Genomic DNA, 21,552 nt, shown 5'->3' with positions numbered 1-21,552 from the left:
GGAACATTTGAATAGGGTTGAGTTTGAACATTGTCAGCAATCATAATCATATTCTTAGAAATAAACACATGCTCTTTGTTATACCTAGTGTAGTCCATGATGGTGTTGAGACGGTGGGCGATGGTCAGAACGGTGCAGTCCTCAAACTGAGTTCTGATAGTGGACTGAATCAGATTGTCCGTCTCCAGGTCTACAGCTGCGGTGGCTTCATCCAAAACCAGAATCTTGGTCTTCCTCAGGAGAGCTCGGGCCAGGCAAACCAGCTGCCGCTGGCCCAAACTGAAGCCCAGAATATCCAGTCAGAAACAGTCATATCAGATGTTAATCAAATGATGAGTAAACATGACTGAGAAGGGCTTTGTACCTGAGATTCTCTCCTCCCTCTGAACACTCATGGTTGAGTTTGTCTGGCAGGCCAGACACAAAGTTCTTGAGATGTGCGAGCTCCAGAGCTCTCCAGACCTCCTCATCAGTGTAGCCATCAAAGGGGTCCAGATTCATACGCAAGGAACCAGAGAACAGCACTGGATCCTTGGGGGAAAAAAGGTTGAAAATAAAACGCACACAAAAAAAGGGTATTCAATACTTTTTTCCATTTTCAGGTGTACCTGTGGGATAATGGTGATTCGAGACCTCAGTTCATGCAGTCCAATCTCTGCAATGTTTATCCCATCTATGAAGATCTTTCCTTTTGCCGCCTCAAGGATCCGGAAGATTCCGAGAGCAAGAGATGATTTTCCGGCCCCTGTTCTTCCCACAATTCCAACCTGAATAGATTCAGTGAATTGCTTAGAATGTAATAAAAAAATAAAGCACAAATATGACACAATGTGTTAAGGTGTTATATTTACTTTCTCTCTCTCATTAACACTGAGAGAAATTTCTTTTAAGGCCCAGTCAAGACCCCTGCGGTACTGAAGTCCATATTCCTGGAATCCAATGGATCCGGATTTGGGCCAGTCTGATGGGAGTGGACTGTCCTCGATTGTCCATGGTGCCTGTGACAACCCAAGACTAACTTAGCGACCTCAAGAATGAACGTAGAAATATGCTTTGGTTGCTTTATATAAAGGAATTAATAAGGGGGGGGGCATCCTTCAGATCTATATTACCTCTTTTGATGTTTCGGCATATTCCTTCACTCGCTCAACAGACACAATGTTGTTCTCTACATCTGTCCATGCCCGCACAATCCAGCTTAAGATCCCAGTAACCTGCAATGTAATTTTTCTTGAGGTTTTTGACTAATAGGCTTGCCTAACGTGTGGTTGTCCAAAGATTTTTTGAAAGACTTTTTGAGTTTCCTACCTGGAGAGAGTGCGACACAGCCAGTCCCACGATTCCAGGGCTTAAAGTTGCTCTTCCCATAACAGAGAGAATAGCTGCAGCAAGGACCAGCAAGTTACCAAGGAACTCTAGATTTACTGCCAGCCACCTATTGGAATGACATTAAAGATATTATATAGAGTTAGACTGGATTACCAGTAACAAAAGCAAACAAGCCAAGACTGAATCTGACCTGGTTGCCACAAATCTTGGGAAATAGGATGTTTGATTGTGGTCCACTCGGCTGTTAGCCAGTAGGATAAACCTAGACTGTTCTCCAAAGGCCCGAATCACACCGGCTCCTTGGACTGTCTCATTGAAATGTGTATAGATGGGTGATCGACTCACCGACTCCAGTCTACGCAACTGGCAGGATGTGGCCACGTAGAAGCTCTGAAAACACAGTAGAATAGATCAGGTTCTGGTATCTGGTTCTACTTGATATTATACTCTGGCATGCTGATCAATCTCTAGTAGCATACCTGGATAAAGGCATAGAGCAGAGTCAGTGGCAGTATAATCACTCCTGCAAAAGGAGTCGCCATCAGCACAATAATGCAAACCTCCAGAAGTTTGAACACATAGCCCAGCATCATCTTCAGCCCATCAGGGATCATGCAATCAATGGCGTCTATCTCTTTAGAGAACCGATTGAGAAGGTTACCACTGGGTGTACTCTCAAAGAACGACATTGGAGAATGAAGTACATTGTTGAGAAGTTCCAAATGAAGATGCCGGGATGCAATTATTCCTCCAAGAGAAATGGCCACAGTAGTGCCAAATATTGCAATTCCTGCAATTCAACAAAACCGTTAATGATCAACAACAATACAAAGTCCAAGAATACTCAATGAGGGTTGAGGAACATGAGGGATTGTGAACCTTGTGCAAAGCCGAGAGCTCCAAAAACACCAAGCTTCAGATCCGTGTCAACCTGTGTTCCATTTACAACCGGTTCATCTGCCCACATGCTTAGCCAGTAGTTGTAGGCCAGTGAGGCAGCTTGCTGGAACGTGTAGAGGAAGATGATGGGGATGATGAAGAACAAGCCGATGGTCCTGAAGTACTCCACATACATCTCCAGTTTTACCTATGTGTGAAGCATTATGGAGAAAAACATGACAAAAACACTCTGGATGATATAGTGCAGGCTATTTTATTGTGTTTGGAACAATGAAGCTCAAAGACATGTAATCAGTGGTAACAATTAAATCTCTGTGGTGACATGAGAGCATCCGAAACCCTTGTCGCTGACCCGTATCTGAACTTTAAAACTGACCTTCCACTCTAAATCTTTGGCCTTTGGTATTGAGTTATGCATGAAGGTATATTTTGATGTGTCTATCCATTGTTTGAAGTCTCTCTGGATATGGCTCTATTACTTACTCTGCCTGTATGAGCTTTGTCAGCATGGGTGAGTTTCCCAACTTCCTCCTGGTCCTGCTCTTGTTCTGTGTCAGACATGGCCTCCATGGTTTGTATACTGGCACTTCCCATGTCTCCGCTTTATAAAACAAAATTGACAGAAAGATAAACATGTGCTCGTCGATAACATTTGCATTTTCATTACCAAAACTTAGTGAGTTTTACCTGATGAGTTGCTCCTGGGAGAGGTCAATAGAGAAGTCTGTCATGCTGAGACGAGATACTGATTTTCTGGTCCCTAAAGCAAGGTGAATCTGCATTTTTAACTGTGTCTACATACAAAAGTGTTGTTGTAGTAAGTCATCAAGCACTCATTCCTTTAGCTTACCTCTGTGGGTGGTACATTCCTTGCGTTCGCTAACAGAAAAAGCTTTAACAAAGTCTGCAAAGGTGTTCTTCCTACTCAAAAGCTCGGCATAAGAGCCCATCTCCGTGATTTCTCCATCCTCCATCACCAGAATCAGGTCAGCCTGGGGCAGGAAGTTCAGTCCGTGGGTCACCAGAATGCGTGTCTGTTTTAGCAAGCATTGGAGAGCATCATCAAGCAAGCTATTTAGTTTGTTATTTTAAGCCTGAATGGTTCCCTTTCCATTCAAAATCAGGAAATTGAATTAAATTGGCTACATCCACGAAAATTTGAATCCGAATGACAGGAAGATACATTTGCTAAATTGCAGTCTAATCTATCTGTCTAGCCAATAAACTTTCAAAGCTTTTTAAAGATTTTTCAAAAAACTATTGCATTCAAATTAAAATTGTGATTCTGCATCCTTTTTGCTCCTTCAATTTAAAATGTAGTATTGCTAATATTAGATTTTAAAGGGATAGTTCACCCAAAAATAAAAATTCTTTACCCTCATATCATTTTGTAAACCTGTAAGACCTTGTTCAACTTCGAAACACAAATTAAGATATTTTTAAATAAAGCCAACTTTCTGACCCTTCATAGACCCTGAAGTTGAATGAAGGTCTTACAGATTGGGAAGGACACGAAGGCGAGTAATTAATGACAGAATTGTTGTTTTTTGGGAGACCTAACTTTTTAAGGTCACTTTTTTATCTTACTCGTGTTTTAATGTTCACCTTATTTTTAAGAACGCCATTAGGTCCGATGACCTTTTCAAAGATGTGCTGACCCACATGTGCATCCACAGCTGACAAAGGATCATCCAGAAGGTAGATATCAGCCTTCCTGTAGACTGCACGCGCCAGACTCACTCTCTGTTTCTGACCTCCTGACAAATTCAGACCCTGTGAACATTGTAAAAATGAAGTGGGAGTTAAGTCATGACCCTGCTGATACCCTGCTATTTGGTGTTTAGAAAATTAATTATATTTAAAACCACTCTATTCTGTTTTGTAAGAATCATTCTTAGTCTATTTTTACCTTCTCTCCAATCTCTGTGGCATCTCTTGCAGGTAGGATCTCCAGGTCTGGTAGAAGAGCACAGGCCTCTAATACTTTCTGGTACCAGCTGTCTTTCCTCTCGCGTCCAAACAAAATGTTGTCTTTGAGAGTGGCGTTCTGGATCCATGCTTGCTGAGGCACATAAGCCACAGAGCCCTGAAATAAAGTGTTAGAAAATTTATTTGTGGAATATGTGAATGATGCCAGTATATTTTCAGTAATTTTTCTGACGATTTACCGATAGTGTGACGTGGCCACTTTTCTTTTCCATTTCTCCCAACATTGCGGACAGAAGAGAGGATTTTCCACTGCCCACATGACCTACCACAGCCACCAGTGAACCCCGCTGCCCTTTGACGTTGATCCTGCAGAAACCAACCATTGCCAGATTATCATCTTTATATGTTTAGGAATGGTGGACCTACTGAGATCTTTCAGCAGTTATATAAATTTACTGTAAGGGATAAATATATTCAAAGGCACCTACCTCCTGAGACATGGTGTGCTATCTTTAGACCAGCTGAAAGTGCCATTGTCAATAACAACACCATCAATATCTGACGAAAGGAGGAAATCAAGAGGTGAGGTTTTTCTTATTTATTATTTACACACTCATGCCACTCATTTCAACGCCTCTGCAGAATATTGAAAGATTTTGTATGTTTTATTTAGTATTCAGTTACAATGAATATTAGCTTAAAAAGGACACAGAGAGACCATAAAAATATCACAAAATTGGTCCATACAACTCTTGGACACTACAGTATGTTTTAATAAATATTGTGAAGATGTATAACAGCTTCTGTTTCAGTTAATGAGGCAACAGTTTGATGATAATTATTTATTAATACATTTCCATAATTATTTAAAAATCGTCCATGGGATATTATTATTTACCTGGCTCTGTTATTAATCGTATTTTCATTAGAAAACATTTTCACAAAACCTTCTCTTTGACCTTTAATATAAAAAGATTCATTTTTAACAAATGAGTTTTAAAATAGGCCTTTAACACAAAAATGTGGAAAAGTTATATAAATATAATTACAGCCCCAAAGCTGAAAATCCCCTTTAACCGCTGCATGAAGTCATCATGCGCATTTCAGCCACTACCAACACCCACCTCATAGCCACACAATTTCCTTGTAGTGTTTCTCGAATTACAGCTTTTCAATTCAAATAAGCTTGTCATGCAGAATAACTGGAAAAATATTCCTCAAGGTGGGTCTTTTTGGCAGATTAGTAACTCGTTATTTTTGTTTTTGGCATGCCAGATTTGGTTATGCCTTTTTCTTTTAAAACTCCACCATCACATTAATAGGGAAAAATCTCTGTATTGCTCAACATGTATTAACAATGTTGGTGAGCTTATAAGCTGTTGTATGTCAGAGCAAAGTCTGAAAACAATGACAAGCTAATGCACTCACCAGGATGGTAGGGCGCTCTTTCCACGCTATCCAGTTTCAGCTCGTCTTGACAGAGAAACTTCCCGAGGCGCTTGAGAGAAACCAGAGCCTTAGAAACAAGAAAAAAAAAACAAGTTATCTTCAGAAGTTTCTTCAAAAATATAAAAACATCAAATATTAGCTGCTTTACCTGCATGGTAGTGCTCATTGCAAAGGGCAGTTGACTGAGTGGAGCTTTAAGAATATTGATGAGAGCCATGGACACGAAGACCTTCTGAGCATCCAGAACATGCTTCTCATCAATCAGCACATACACCCCAAACATGGCAAATGCAATCTGAAGGCAAAGTGGCATACATGATTAAACTCTACTGTTGTAAGGACTATATTACTGTGTTAAGATGACGACGATGATGCAATGTACCAAGAAAGTGGAGGAGTTGAAGGAGGCGATGGATATGGAGTAAAGAATCTGAGACTTCTTCAGAGCATTCAGCTCTTTTTCCCGATAGCCATTAACACGTTCTCTGAAGGCATTCTCCCAGGCATAAAACTTCAGGATCTTTATTCCGCTCAAGATCTCGTTCATGAGCTTAATGCGTCCGTCCATGTACTTCATCTGGACTTCCTGAGAGCAGCAAACAGATGTGAACTGAGAATCACGCAAGCAAACTTGTTTACGAGACCAGACAGAAACCAATATGGGCGAGTTTCAATTCTTCGGATGTTTGAGACGAGGCAAATAAAGACATTTCAATTTTACGACAAAGCAAAATCCTGTGGTTTCCTCCATGTTCATATAACATCAGAGAATCAAAAGGCAGACTGTCCACATGCTGGCGTTTTAAATCATTTGTAGGCATGAAGCAGTTCCTGTCGCCACGGCACGAATATCATTATGGAAACTTGACTGAATGGCACAATAGACTATACCTGGAGCTTGCTTCTCATTTTGGCAATGAACCCATTCAAAGGGAAGATGAGAATTACAGTGGCGATGCCAGCCAATGCAGATGGGCCGAGGCGCTGTACAGGGGTGAGACATTTCAATTAATGAATTTTAGATCTGTGCTCTCAGAAATATTGTGCATACAATTGGGGTACAATACTGGGGCAGTACCCTTAAGGGGTCATAGCATGTATGGTGCATGCCGTCAGCAGCTGAACACTTCTGTGTTCAAATACACGCAAAAGGTTTAAGCTTACCACAAAGCACCGGCAAAAGTAAATACCATAAATAAGGGTAAAAATATTAAGGATATATTTGAATTATTTAATTTAATTATTTTCTGAGTCTGTGTTGCAAGAATGACGTTTCCGATCCTGACTCACCATCTCATTAGACACACTTTTAGAGAGAAGAGCACCTTTACGATTATGATTATAATGAAAGAGTTTTTGTTTTTGACCTATATTTGAGGCATGTTTTCACTGAGTTTGGTTCATTTTGTACTCCAGTACTCGAAGCGCAACGTTTTGTTGATATTGTGAGTGGAAACAAATAAAAGTAGACCTTTTGCAGTTAGGAATTATGTATTACTCTTACATTCATGAGTATCCACTAAAAAAATACAAGTGATCACGCTGTCGCCTCCATGTCCTGAAGCTCTCCACACAAACTATTGGATATAGTGCACATTTATCTGGGTCTAACGTTTAAACATTGTCATATGCTTGAACTGTTTTATATCTATAGATTTTATTTTAGGCAAGTCGTGATGATTTGAGAAGGCTAAATTGGTCTGCCCCTGACAGCTTGGTCGTTAAAAAAAAAATAAAAAAAAATAAAACTTATATTTATCAAAAATAATTTAATAAATAAAACAAATGTGCCTTTTTCTAAATTAACTTAATAACAAAAAAAATGATGCTAAATATTAATCACTTTGCTATTACGTACAAAACTGAACTATTTTAATAGCTGAAAGTAGTATAATTTATTTTTATTTAATCTATCTTGAGATGCTTTAAGTTTACATTTCAGCTCAATTAAACACTTTAAGCACCAACACTTTTTCAGTAAGTTACTTTGCTTTGTGAATTGTACTCCCAATAAAGAACATTTTGTTGGCCAGATTGTTCGTTAATCATTTAGGCTATATTGCTTATATAGACAACGATTAAAAAAAGTGAACTTGTAAAACTGCGGTGTTAAATGCAATGCGGTCGAAAATTTGGATGCACATAACTTTGTGCTGGTGAGTCCTGCGGTTTAGGGTGTCGTTTTATTAGGATTGGAGCTGAACTCTGCAGGACACCAGCCCTCCAGGACCAAATTTGGAGACCCCTGCCTTAGAAATATGATTTTGTGAATTTTTTCCTACTGTGTAACAATTCAACATACTGTAGAAGATAAATAAACATGCATCTGTTCTTACCTGCCAGAGGAAGAAAAGACACAAACCGATTTCAATCGGGGCCACCCACACTGCATTGAAGTACACCACGAAATCCATGAGTTTCTGGGTGTCAGCCGAAACCAAGTTCACTATCTCTCCAACTGTACACGTTCTGCGGGCCGCGCTGTTGATGACCAGAGACTGTGGAGACCAGAATGCACGTGAGAACCATTATATGCATCTTTCCAATTTTTTGCAAAGCTTTCAAAGGCCTACCTTCCTGTACACTAGGCCCATAACTGCAGTTTTAACCCTCATGCCTACTGAGAAGCATGTATACATGTACTGATGGTTGAACAGGGACTGCAGACAAGACAACAGGAACATCAAGAAGGCAAAGAGGTAACCCTTCCACAAGGGGGCGTCTTCATCCCTCACAAAGCCAAGCAGCAGACTGGAGAACAAGAAACACACTTTATCATTTATTGAGACACAAACAATGGCACACCAAATTTGTGAATACAGTTATGAGTTTAGCTTTTATTTTGTTCATCTGCCTTAGGAGTACACCAAACATAAAGAAACTTGAATGCGAGCATAATTTATGACTATAAATCTGAGCCTTTATAGACCTGATACAGCTGAGCCTGATCAGTATTATCCCCATGCATCAAAGTTTGTCAGAGTGCCACAGTTCTTGTGGTTCTGGAGCAGTAAACCCACCAATGTGCTCTTGTTATATGCCAGACAGAGCGGCTTAATTTGATGATCCAAATCTAGTTTCTTCTGAGCTATAGCTAAGCCACAAAGAATATAATGCTGCAGTGAGCAGACTCTCCTAAGTGTCATGGACTCCTGGTGCAATGGACATAATTAACAGTGTGTGGTTGCACCACAGCAGGATGTGCTGTTATTCCTGTCTGTGACGGGAGTTCACACTCAAAACTGAGAAAGGGCAACAAGTTCACTTTACAATTGTGTGCTAAAGGTCTTGCTCTACATTTGCACCCAGGCATGTGTTTTCTTATAAAATAACATTCAAAACTGACGCTTTGATATGTAGATGTTACCCAGATGCAAAAATATGTTGTAGTCTTAACTAAGAAAACACTCAAAAAAGTAATATTTAAAAATGTTTAAAAATTATTCAAATGTTGACCTTTTTTTAAATCAGTAACTGTGCACATATGACTTTAGAATTTGTAGTAGAGAAAACAAATGTAACACTTACATAGACTAGATAAACAAAACAAAAAATCATTTGAACTTTTTCAATAAAAGAGAAATAGAATGAAATAAAAATTGCGGTTTCTACAAAAATATTAGGTAGCACTACTATAATATGACACTGAAAACTGGAGTAATGATGCTAAAGATTCAGCTTTACCATCACAGGAATTAATTTTATTTTAAAATGAAGATATATTTAAAAAGGGAATAATCATTCGAAATGTATTTTTAATTAAATGTAGCCTTGGTGAGCACAAAAGGCTTCTTTTTAAATAGATTAAATCTTACCAACGTCAAACGTCTGAACAGTAATGAATCTTATACTAAATGCCACATTCTGTTTACAGTTTCATTTTACATGCCATGACAGAATGAATGCGTCTCTCACCTTAACACTTGTGGTATGGAGAACATAAAAGCATCTTGAATGACCAGAAAGATAGTTCCAGTCAGAAAGTAAGGACCAAAGTTTTTGGCCAGCGTCCGGAGCAGACAGAAGCCTGAGATTTGTTCTTTATGAAGTTTTCTGAGCAGCTGCGTCTGCTCGCTCAGTTTATAACCAAGAGCATGTGCTCCATTCAGAGTGTTCCCTTGCCTTGTTTGAGGGAGAAAACACAACATTTTTATCCAGACTTTAGTCTCTGGTATATTATTGTACATTGTAGCATTATTGTAGCATTGTCGCAACAAAGTGAATAAGTTGTGCTTTGTTAATTAATAATACAAATAAATAAGTAATTATGAACAGACAAATTTCGAACATCTCACATTTTCATCATCTCAGGATGGAAGACATGCAGTTAAAGAAACAGCAGGTATCTTACTGTTGCATTTTGGCCCATTGCTTGGCCCACTCTTTTTCCAGATCACAAATGATTTTTTCAGATGTATCCTCTTCTCGTAGAGACCAGAGGTCTTCAGCTTGTAGAGGTGAGCGGTAGCCCTTTACCACCAATCTGTGGAGCAGGAATATGTGTGTTTATCAGTATCACATGGGTTTTTATTCTGCAGACATTTACAAGAAGTCAATAAAATCAGAGACAAAAATATGACTACCTGCCGTACCACCAAAACAGCACTTTTGAAAGGAAAGAAGCATCCTCAACTGGACATGGGTTCTAGTGGAAAAATAGTATGTCCAGCTATTATTTTTTCACAATGTTTCAAATATTTATTTACTAATTAAAAAAAATGTATCATAACATGGATTACATTGTACCTTTACATATACAGGTTTAAGAGTCGCTGGGCGCTGATCAGCGAAACAGCTGAGGATGAGCTGAGCCAACTGGAGAGAGAAGAATGTGAAAAATGCCACGAATCGCATCGCATCTGCAGAGAAACCCTGCAACACAAATGACTGGTCATCAGCAGACTGTAGACAGCAGTGTGGAGCACATCACACAAATGTGGTACACTCCTTCTACAGCACAAATGTTTCTTGTGTTTTAATTGTATAATGCTAGATAAACTGCTATGTAACATTGTCTGTGACCCTCCTCTTTAAACTGCAATTTTAGCCCATCACACCACAGAATAAAACCAACATAATCTTTGATATTTAACTCTGAGATTTGAAACCTTAAATATTGCACAGTCAAATGGACATTTATGTGTGTGTGTACCAGGACTACAAAACCAGCTAAAGGGTTTCCATTGAATTATGGTTTGTTTAGATCGGACAATATCTGGCAGAGATACAATTATTTGAATATCTGGAAACTGAGGGTGCAAAAATAATAATAATAATATTTTAGAAAAGTTTTCCAAATGAAGTTCTTAGCAATGCATGTTACTACACAAAAATTAGGTTTTGATATATTTACGGCAGGAAAAATGAAATCAGCATCTTCAAAAAGCTGGTCAGCAGAAGAAAGGATGAAGTGCTCCAAGATTTATTGGTAAACGGGTGCAGCGACTTTGGTTTTCAAAAAACACCAGCAGATGAAATTGCACCCCAAATCATCACAGACTGTGGAAACTTAACACTGGACTGAGCTATAAGCCATGAGCTTCTCCACCCTTCCTCCAGACTCTAGGACCTTGATTTCCAAATGAAATACAAAACTTGCTCTCATCTGAAAAGAGGACTTTGCACACTGGGCAACAGTCCAGTTCTTTTTCTCTTCAGCCAGATAAGACGCTTCTGACGTTATCTGTGGTTCAGCAAATTCCTTGACACGTCTGTGTGTGTTGGCTCTTGATGCCTTGACCCCAGCCTCAGTCCATTCCTTGTGAATTTCACTCAGAATCGATTTTGCTTAAAAATCCTCATAAGGTTGCGATTCTCTCAGTTGGTTGTTCATCTTTTTCTTCCATACTTTTTCCTTCCACTCAACTTTCTGTTAACATGCTTGGATACAGCACTCTGTGAACAGCCATCTTCTTTGGTAATGAATGTTTGTGGCTTACCCTCCTTGTGAAGGGTGTCAATGATTGTCTTCTGGAAAACTGTCAGATCAGCAGTCTTCAACATGATTGTGTAGCCTAGTGAACCAAACTGAGAGACTTTTGAAGGCTCAGGAAAGCTGTGCAGGTGTTTTGATCTGATTAGCTGATTGGCATGTCACCATATTCTAATTTATTGAGATAGTAAATAGGTGGGTTTTTTTTAAAAATGTGAGCCAAAATCATCACAATTAAAAGAACCAAAGACTTAAACTACTTCAGTCCGTGTGCACTGAATTTATTTAACACACAAGCCTCACAAATTGAGTTTGAAATAAACATTTCCACAACATTCAAATTCATTGAGATTCTCCTGTATATTGAAAAACCTTGACCTAAGCAGTAATAAACTCTTGGTTTTTGGGATAAATTGAACTGTGTGACAAATTAATGATTAAATAATGTTCAATGTTTTGATTCAACCCTTCTGTGGAGACGACCAGCTAGGCACATAAGTGGTGTATGCACATTTGCCAGGGATTTCCCAAGGAGTCATAACCACATAAGCTGCATGCTTCCTGTGGGATCATATCCATCTTTTGTCTTCCGCCTTCCCAAGCACCAGAATTGATCTGAGATCAGCCGCCCACTTTGTCTCACCGCAATGTGCGGAGGTGGGACTGGTGGCTGATGTGGGGAGTTTTCTTTCAGGGATGTTGCCTTCTGTTTCCCTCCCTTCCTTTCAAAGACCTCAGCTTATTATAATGACCTAAATGTTCCATCAAACCAGGATTAATGACACAACAAACCTTTTTATGGACACTTCTAAACCATGGTACAATATACAAACCACAGACACATATTTATGCCAACGGAACCAAACTCTTCATTCACAGATTCTAAGAGTATAATGGTGGTTGGTAATATTATTCAATAAGCATTCAATTGCAATAACCGGACTTCAGCTAAAACTACCAAAAGTTGCAGATGATCTACGAAAAAGCGCATTTGCTTTTCAATCAGCCAAACAGAAGAAATTTGACCATTTATAAAATTCTAAAATCATTCTACTCATAAGTAACACTTCTGTTTGTATTATTGTTTTACAGTGTTCTCAGTTGTTGTTTGGGACAAAGTTACACCATGTCTTGTTTGACCTGTTTGTGTAGTGCTCGATACAAGGTTCAAGATTTGTTTGGGAGAAAATATGCTGAGGTCAGGGTTTTAGGTTCAAAACAGCTGGCCTGCCAGAGGCCTGGAGCCGCTGTTGAAAGTTTTACAGGGGCCACCAGGGTCATCCATACCTATGGGCTTCTGACAGAAACTGTGTCAGATGGCCACAATACAAGAGAAAGTGGCAGCGCAGGCCTCTTTAAGAATATGTAAACACAAGCTTCATTTACTCAAATGGTCACAGTCCAAACTCTGGACACCACAATGCTGGATACTGTGATTATTTGTCCGCCACACTGTACGCTTAAACAGTTTAAAGAATCTCAAATTGGTCAGGGAACAAATCCTCCCACAGTGTGGTATGAAAGGACCAAGAGCTAGTTGTTTTGCTGTTGCTGTTGGACCCACTGCCCATTGGCAGAGGGCTCATTTAGGTCAAAACAGATCCCACCACAAACCAAGCTTCAGTTCCTGTGTAAACGTATGGACTGTCATCGCTAAGTCATTATTGTTTTTTATATTTCCATACTGTATTTTTACTTCCTTACTAAGGAGCCTGCATTTTAGTTCAATTATATGTTTTCAAACTTTCACTTTTACTTCAGTATATTATATACTAAAACGTCATCATGAACTGAACTAAAGAGCTGCCGTGAGACACAATAATGACCTCCAATTCGTGAACGAATGAACGTTTGAAGGATTTGAATTATTTGAACCGATTAATTTCAAAGAACCTGTTGAATCAGTTACCAAATTTCAGCGAATGATTCGGGAATCAGTTGAATCAGTTCACAAATTGCAAAGAATCATTCACAAAAGAGTCATTACTCAAATAAATGATGAACCAAGGCTAATATGATCTCCAGTACTTTAATGTCAGAAGGATTAGACCGATAGCTTAAAAAGTAAGTAGCTAATGCTGAATTTAAGTCTTAAAAATATGAAATACCAAACTCATATTTGATTAATTATGACTTTAAGTTTGTGAACTAAATGTGCTGTGAAGGAGTGGTACAGCACAAATCAATGCCTTAAACCTTATTGCTAAGTGTAGCAACATAGTGATATATATGTAATATAATAATAAACATATATTTATAACATTTTATAAAGTAGATCTGGTGCCTTTGTTGTGTGGCTTACGCTAAAGTCGAAGTATTTTTTAAATGTTGATATTTTGTTCATTATTGTAAAGTTGAATTGCCTATGGGTTGAGTCCATTTTGTTGCCATACTCTCATCACTATACATAAGTTCTGGTTACCACATAATATAAATACCTTACAAAATATTCACATGGTCTTAAAGATTATACATTCCACGCTCAGTATGTGTGCAAACTGTGCAAACTCAGTTGCATGTATATTCCCAATGTCAAGACATTGATTGTTGTGTCTGTGACAAGATGCAGTGAAATAATTATGGAGCAGGAGCATCACAGCAGGCCAGAGACAAACAGACTGAGGGAGAAGTATGGGGATCCGCAGACATATGCGGCTTCTCCTATCTGTCTGGAAAAGCACCAGCGCTGATTGTGACTGGTCTCTGCACAGCCTCAGCTCCAGACAAAGAGGGCATTGAGGGAACTGAAAAGGGAAAACCGACAGGCTGCCCAGACGTCAGTGCTGAGAACAGCACCATCTGTAAGCACTCTGTTTACGCACCGCTGTTTTAGACTCTCAGACACAACACAGATAAATTTAGAGAGTGTTATTGTGTAACATTCATTAAAAAAAAACCACGCGAGAGCCCATGTTACGCTTGCATGAATGGAGAACAACACAGCATAGGCATTTTATAGGGCGGGAGATTCAGAGTTTAGGGCAACAAGTCAAATTCACTTATTTCTTTTATAGTTTCGAAGCACCATTTATGGCTGTTATAATAGTGGTCAAAATGTCTGTGACTGCAAGTATAAATGCCTCTATTTTGTATTTTTACCAATATAATCAAGTATTTTGTAATAATTACTAATTATACTGGGAGCAGCACTCAAGATAAAATAAGTGTAATCTTCATGTTATTTAGTTTTTTTTTTTAAATGCTAAAACTTTCTGCAGAGGGTTTGAATTACCAGTTTTAAAGTAGATTTTGGGCTCACTTTATATTGGGTGAACTCTGGTCTGTCGAAGTATGTCTTCATTTTTATTTATTTTTTTATCGAACCCTGATGGAAAAACAGTTTTTTTATGCTTCAAACACTTCACTCTAACACTTGCATTCTCAATTCTATTTTATATTCTATTTACTTGTTTCCTTTGTATTATAAAAATCTTGTCCCTCTAACACTAGCACTCTGTTCTGTTCTATTCTAATCTATTCTTTTTCTTTTCTATCTACTTGTTTTCTTTTTATAAAAAATTATCTTCTAACACTAGCACTCTCTATTTTAAGTCTATTTCTTTTTTTATCTACTTTTTATTTTTATTTGTTATAAAAAATAAAATTAAAACTTGCTACAGTATGTGCATTTTTTTTTGATGATTAAAAAAAAGATTCATTTTTTTTGTTTTTCCTTTGTTGATTTTATAGCTTCTATTGTCCTCTATTGTCCTTCTATTTATACAATAGTTGGATATACTGGGAATGCACAGACCTCGTCTATGATGGCTTGTATGTTGGCTCTGAGAGGCACCAGTGAGCAGATCACCGCCAGCGTCCAAAACAGGAAGAGAAAGATGGAGGAACGAAAGCCCCTCAGCCTTTCCAAGTGGATCACCAACACTGCCAGTGTCTGAGGACAGAGAGTATTTCGGTCAGTATGCTAGTCATGGTCAATTTGAGAAACCCAAAACACACTAGAGGAACATGACAGAATACCATTAGGCAGCTTAGACGTGTTGATACAAAAATCTTGCAACCAAATTCTATTGATTTTATACTAGTATGCTAAGACTACTGTGAATGTTTAGTCTGTGTCAGGACTTTAAAATGGGCTTATCTTGTTAGGCAGATCTTAATTAAAGAAAAGTAATTTACTACAACCACTGTTGACACTGCTGTCTGCTGTGACCAGAGGTAAAAGAAGCTTATTTATCCTGATCCCTTCAGGAAACTTCTGCCAGACGTCTAGCCACAAAGAGAGGTGTTCGTTCAAGCTTAAATATAACAGATCATAAATCTTATCCTCAAAAAAGTTCCATTAAAAAAATAATAATAATAAATAAATAAACATCATTTCAAATCATAACTTGTGTTTCTTAATCAACATGTTGTTATGGTCTCAACAGCCATGAATAGAAAAAAAAATCACTTTCCAGTGTAGCTTGATACCTTATACTTTTACACTGATTACACAATTATGCATATAATTAAAAGCCATTTTTATTGTGGATAATAGTAATTGTGTGATTTACCATGGTAAGGCTGCGAATGATAGGGCTCAGGAGAAAGACCATGTGATGCTCTAGGTCTCTGCTCTTTTCCACCAACAGATAGACCATCTCCAGCAAACCAAAGGAGGCCAGACAGAGACCCAAACCCTACAACACAAACACACAGATGTCATGCCCCCTCCCTTCACTTACACTACTGTTCAGAAGGCTGGAGTTGTCCATTTTTATAATGTTTTAGATGCATTTATCTGATAAAAAATATAGTAAAAGCTGTATTGTGCAATGCTATTATAATTTAAAACAAAAACAAACAAAGTTAAAACAAAGTGTAATTTATTCCTGTGATGCAAAGCTGAATTTGTCTTCAGTGTCACCCGATCCTTCAGAAATCATTCTAATATGCTGATTTGCTGCTCAAGAAACATTTCTTATTATTAGCAATTAAAAAAAATAAAATAAATAGTTCTGCTGTTTAATATCTTTGTGTAAAATGTTTGATTATGAACTCGATATGACCTGTTTTTCTTCCTATAGAATCTTTTTCATGCCTGCCTTTTAAATGCTCTTAAACAATGTCACCCATTTGAACGCTTTTGAGCACATAACCTGTGAGTTTTTCAGCTGATTGATATTATATTCAATCTATAGAGGTGACATCTAGAATTCAGTCAAGTCTTGATATGAGCAGTATGACTCACCGTCTTGGCACAGCAGAGGCTGGATAAAGAGATGCGTCCATTGTCATAGAATCTGAGGTACAAGCAGTAGAAAGGGGCACAAAGCCAGAGATAGAAGCAGGGGAACCACACCAGTACTGTGTGCTGGAAGCACTGGGTCAGGTCTGGGTGTGCTGTGTACCACGTCACATTCCAGTCCTGAAAACACAATGTTAAACAGTTAGTCCACGTTAACTTGTTACATTAGGATTGTATAAGTATTGACAACTACCTAAGCACATATTACAGCTTATTAGATTGTATTAACTCTTTGCCCTCATAGTGAATTACGTTGTGCAAAAATATAAATAAATAGATAATTCATCAGATTCCTTGATGTCCATTGACTTTCCCCAGTGTTTGTTCAGTCCAAATGGCTATGTGTGTTTTATATCTGTATAAAATATCTGTGTGTGATTTATCTCTTGCAGGGAGAACAGACAAATTGTGTGAAGTAGCACGAAGGTGAAAGGTAAAATTGCTGTAATAAATCTTCACAGTTTTTCTGTGCTTTGGAATATAATATTGTTTGCCAAGTGAGTTTATGATGAGTATTGCTGGATTGGGCATATAACGTAAAAAAAAAAAAAAAAAAAGCCTACATGAAGTGCCATTCTATATATTAAAGGTGAACTCTTTTTTTAGAATTCCACATTCTGATTGTAGAAAATTCACTATTTCCACAAACGTAACTTGCAAAGAAACAAATACTTTCAATATTTCGCTGTTGTAGACTGATATTGTTCCTACTCCGAACCATTGCCAAGAGCAGACCAGTTTTCACAGCACACACTGTAGTGTGTACAAAAATTGATGTTGAGTAACAGCTTGTGCACACTGGTTCTGCTGAGTGATAGTTTGAATAGAGTAAAGCAAAGCTGTGGTCTGTGACAAAAATACTGTTCTGTGCATTTTGATTACATCAAATTTGGGCAAAGTCCCAGTTTGGCATCTTTGCCAAGACTTCTCTCTCAAGCTGAATTTCACAAGTTTGTTCTATTCAGACATCAGTAATTCACACTCTACCTCTTCAGTTATTTATGGCCTTTCTATGTTGGAAAACAGGCTGATGTCCAAACGCAGCTCTTTTTTCTTTCTCTGGACTGATGAGAACTTGTTTGGCTGTGTTTTATGCTGTGGTTAATTCGGCAATGGTACGGCTCTGATAAATACTGCATGCTGGTTGGAAGGAGTCCTATGGTTATGGCAGTATATAAGAAGTGTACCTTTGGCAAGCCAAAATGTAAACCTCATATGAGCCATGAGAAGGACCATGAGCACCAAACACATCTCTGTGTAAGCTTCTTTGCTCACGAACATACAGCAATACAGCCCGAGCTTTAGTTTTCAGTTTTTCTCAGTATATTGTCTTACTCAAAAATAATTTTCTAGGCTTTATGTATGCCAAACCTTTTTCTTACATGAAACACCAAAGAAGCTTTTTCACTGATTGAATTTTTATTTTTCGTTTTTTTCATATTGACCGATCATCATTTTAATGCCATATCTGCAATTTTTGTCCAACAAACAAACCAGACAGAAGAGTAGACTAACCCTGGTGGACTTGAACTTGAAAAATGGTGTGCATAGACATCTGTATGACTTAAAACAAGATACCTTCTAATGTTCATTCATGTTTATTTTATGCTATAACTAGTAAAGAGGAAGAGATGATAGGTTCATGTGCCGCTTGAACTGAGGCACAACAGCGATTTGTCATGACACGTTGAAGAGCCACAAGACTGTAGTTATTGTTTGAATTTCTTTAAAATTTCTTTTTTTATACCAAAAGTAACCTGCTGTGTCTTGTCTGTTGGCACATTGTCAGTTTTCTCTTTGTATTTTTGACTGTGTGAGAAGATGATGTGTGGCGTGAGAGCGGCATGGCTTGTCAGACATATCAACAGTAATGAAGGGGGCGGGGCTTTACAAAGAGAATCAAATACAACAACCTGGGACTGAAGCTTTCATGCTTCTAAGCAGGATGAAAAAGAACAATAAAGTATTCATAAAATTAGTCTATACACTATATATTTGAAGTCTTTTGCAGTAGCTTTGTGTGAGGAATATACCAACATTTTGCTTGTTATTCATGTATAATCCTATCATCCAGTAACTGTTCACTGCTGCAAGCATATTGTTTTGTTAGTTAGTGTAATTCTGAGGACTGGACTGGTCTGATTTGTGAACAAATCATTCAGAATTGGTTTGTGAACTGGCTAAAATGATTCATTTAAAACCTGGATCAAAAGAACGATTCATTCATTCCTAAATCAAAGCGTCTTGCACAGGTTTTCTCGTGAATGCCCCATAGTGAGCTGTCATGATTTTTAGCAATTATTTACTTTTTTGGTCTTTATATCAAATAAAACAATGAATTTATTTGCAATATATAGTGTAAAAGTCACATGGACCACTTTTATGATATTTCACATGTTCATTCTCGCATTCACAAATGTTCCTTTCGTTAGAAGAACTTATTATGAACTTGACATGGTGAGTAAATGATAAAAAATGTTTTTTTGAAGTAAACTAGTTGTGTCTTCTAGCATTCCACCTTCATTTAGACCAGTCTAAAACCCTGAAAGTGCAATCCAGACACACACTACAGGTTCAGGATGAGACACTTGGTTACGTTGTTGTTTTGGTCAGGATATGTCCTCATCTATGAGGGGGTGTACTGCGGTCTGGGCCCAGGAAGGGAAAGAGATTCTTGTTCACGTGGCAGAGCCTAGTCACAGTTTTCCACAGGGAGTTCAAATGGAGCATAAAGACACCAGCTTCTACTGGTCCTGCATCCTCCAAGACTATGTTTGCACTGGTGTAAACCCAATGACAACCACAGTCTCAGGAAGTGATTCAGAGTGGTGTGTGGACCCTTCCTGCGAGTGTAGGAGTTCAGACTGCCGGTCAGCACAAATAACGTTTAAAAACAGTTTAAAAATGACACCGCTGAAGTTTGGATTTATTTGGAGGATATTTATGAGGATGGCTTGCAATTCACAAATCTCTGGTCATTTCTTTTGGAATTGGCCCCTTGGACGCTAAAACATTCTCTCATGCTAGCCATAACAAGTTAGTCTAACTTAAGGTTCAAAAGGTTCAGCCTGATTGCTGCTGTCAGTCATGCTTCAATAGACGGGAGTTTACGACTTTGACTTAACCCTAACCCTAACCCTAATCTCATTCCACATGTTTTTCCCAGATAACGATTTAATATTCTAAGAATGTTGTTCCTAGGTACCCATTATGTTATGAAAATGTTATCTTCATAAATTCTGATGATACAAATGATCTGGCAAACATTCATTGTGTTACACAGGACTGGTCAAAAATACATTCTAATAACAGTAAAATATAAAGTCAAATTATTAAATAAGCAATTATAACTAATGAAACATCAGAGACTATTAAACAAAAGTCCTTTTCAAGGAAAGTTGGTTCACTCAACGGCTCCATTTACAAAGCCTCCGGGCAGCTATTTCAGGCACGCAAGACCAACACAATCTGAATGACAACATAACTAAATCTCAAATGCTGCATTAAAAAACCCACATTTTGAAAACCGCAACAAAAATATGACATGAACGGTTTAATGAATGTTGATTATGATGCTGAAATAGCATAAAAAATTTGTAGTACCAGTCATGTCTACGGACACTGACTGTTTCTATGGGAAAGCTGCAGTGATGCGATGCCTGTGCCAAATCGCCATTGGCTCTTTTATTTAGAAGGCGGGACTTTCGTCATATTGGCGGTTGCAGCTTCTCCCATTCATAGTAATAGTAACAGTCTTGTATGAATGATAATGTATGAATAATTCTTTTTTTTTTTTTAACATTGTAAATCTAATAAAATTGAAAGATTGTTCTGTTAACATTTTGAGAATGTCCTGAGAATGTTTCGTATTAGCTGGGATGCAAATGTATTATTTTGAAATCATCCTCAGAATGTGGTCAGTTACTTATTGTATGTGCATCATCTGTTCCACCATCATTGTGAAATGGTAAATATTGCTACATGAGTACGGTGTACCTTGGAGAACCTTAGTGGGCACAGGGCCTGGAACAACATTTGCTTGGCTTTTTTCGCTGGATTTTAAATGACCTACTGTAGTATACTATATGGGCTAAAGTGCAGTTACATGCAATGCACTCTTAATGATACCAGAGTACAGCTGTTTAAAAGTAAAAAAGAAGTTAAAGCACACAAATAATCTTTTCTCACACTTAAAACTGAACAATTAAGGTCCTGCATTCAGTCTTAGTCAATGAATCATTGGTTGAGAAATGCATGACTCACCCCAAATAACTGTTACTGTAAAAAAACACGATCACTTACAAGAATAAAGGGGCATAAATAACATAAATGGATGTCTAGGCACAGTTTGTGTTATGTCACTGACAAGCAGTTATTATATCTGAGGTTTTAAATAGCTATTTAGTTTATCTCATTAAAGTGACATATGTCCTCTCCATCAGTTATCTGAGACTCACCCAGAGAGGGTCCAGGCCACTGAGACTGCAGAAGGTGTCCATCCAGGTTCTTCTCTTCTTCACCTCACTTCCTGTAGTAAATCCCTGCTCCCTGAACTCAACAGTGTCCCAGTCTCCTGTCTAGGTAGTTTCTTTTGGCAGTGTAAGTGTGTTTGACAGTTGTTGTGCCTGAGTGTGTGTTTCAGCCCCTTTTTTGTAAGCCAGCCTCCTGTGTCCTGACTTGAGTCTTGTCAAAGCTACAGTCTGACACCAGGTTTGTGTAGCTGTCCTCTTTATGAGCGCTGGCCTGCCAGGTGGGTGGAAGATTT

The 21,552-nt window shown here is 38.2% G+C and overlaps 1 protein-coding gene across 1 annotated transcript in view; it reads right to left on the bottom strand.

Moving 5' to 3' along the window:
* The window catches only part of abcc6b.2 (ATP-binding cassette, sub-family C (CFTR/MRP), member 6b, tandem duplicate 2), a 23,300-nt gene extending 1,748 nt beyond the window's left edge, over positions 1 to 21,552 (bottom strand). The window contains exons 1-30 of the mRNA XM_052550179.1: positions 21,245 to 21,552; positions 16,731 to 16,907; positions 16,054 to 16,179; positions 15,294 to 15,431; positions 10,354 to 10,479; positions 10,191 to 10,252; positions 9,959 to 10,090; positions 9,523 to 9,729; positions 8,181 to 8,358; positions 7,944 to 8,105; positions 6,499 to 6,591; positions 5,990 to 6,193; positions 5,756 to 5,902; positions 5,587 to 5,674; positions 4,647 to 4,716; positions 4,398 to 4,524; positions 4,139 to 4,315; positions 3,835 to 4,002; positions 3,080 to 3,263; positions 2,917 to 2,989; positions 2,713 to 2,830; positions 2,209 to 2,416; positions 1,809 to 2,119; positions 1,520 to 1,719; positions 1,309 to 1,435; positions 1,113 to 1,214; positions 852 to 998; positions 609 to 767; positions 365 to 531; positions 85 to 279 (exon numbers count right to left, since the gene is read on the bottom strand). Coding sequence (XP_052406139.1) covers positions 85 to 279; positions 365 to 531; positions 609 to 767; positions 852 to 998; positions 1,113 to 1,214; positions 1,309 to 1,435; positions 1,520 to 1,719; positions 1,809 to 2,119; positions 2,209 to 2,416; positions 2,713 to 2,830; positions 2,917 to 2,989; positions 3,080 to 3,263; positions 3,835 to 4,002; positions 4,139 to 4,315; positions 4,398 to 4,524; positions 4,647 to 4,716; positions 5,587 to 5,674; positions 5,756 to 5,902; positions 5,990 to 6,193; positions 6,499 to 6,591; positions 7,944 to 8,105; positions 8,181 to 8,358; positions 9,523 to 9,729; positions 9,959 to 10,090; positions 10,191 to 10,252; positions 10,354 to 10,479; positions 15,294 to 15,431; positions 16,054 to 16,179; positions 16,731 to 16,907; positions 21,245 to 21,286 — 4,415 coding nt within the window. The 5' untranslated portion in view covers positions 21,287 to 21,552. The remainder of the gene's footprint in view (positions 1 to 84; positions 280 to 364; positions 532 to 608; positions 768 to 851; positions 999 to 1,112; positions 1,215 to 1,308; positions 1,436 to 1,519; positions 1,720 to 1,808; positions 2,120 to 2,208; positions 2,417 to 2,712; positions 2,831 to 2,916; positions 2,990 to 3,079; positions 3,264 to 3,834; positions 4,003 to 4,138; positions 4,316 to 4,397; positions 4,525 to 4,646; positions 4,717 to 5,586; positions 5,675 to 5,755; positions 5,903 to 5,989; positions 6,194 to 6,498; positions 6,592 to 7,943; positions 8,106 to 8,180; positions 8,359 to 9,522; positions 9,730 to 9,958; positions 10,091 to 10,190; positions 10,253 to 10,353; positions 10,480 to 15,293; positions 15,432 to 16,053; positions 16,180 to 16,730; positions 16,908 to 21,244) is intronic.

This window comes from Carassius gibelio, chromosome B3 (assembly GCF_023724105.1).
Source record: "Carassius gibelio isolate Cgi1373 ecotype wild population from Czech Republic chromosome B3, carGib1.2-hapl.c, whole genome shotgun sequence".
Lineage (NCBI taxonomy): Eukaryota > Metazoa > Chordata > Actinopteri > Cypriniformes > Cyprinidae > Carassius > Carassius gibelio.
Note: the sequence above shows the minus strand (reverse complement) of the source record. Positions and strands in the feature narration are given on the sequence as shown.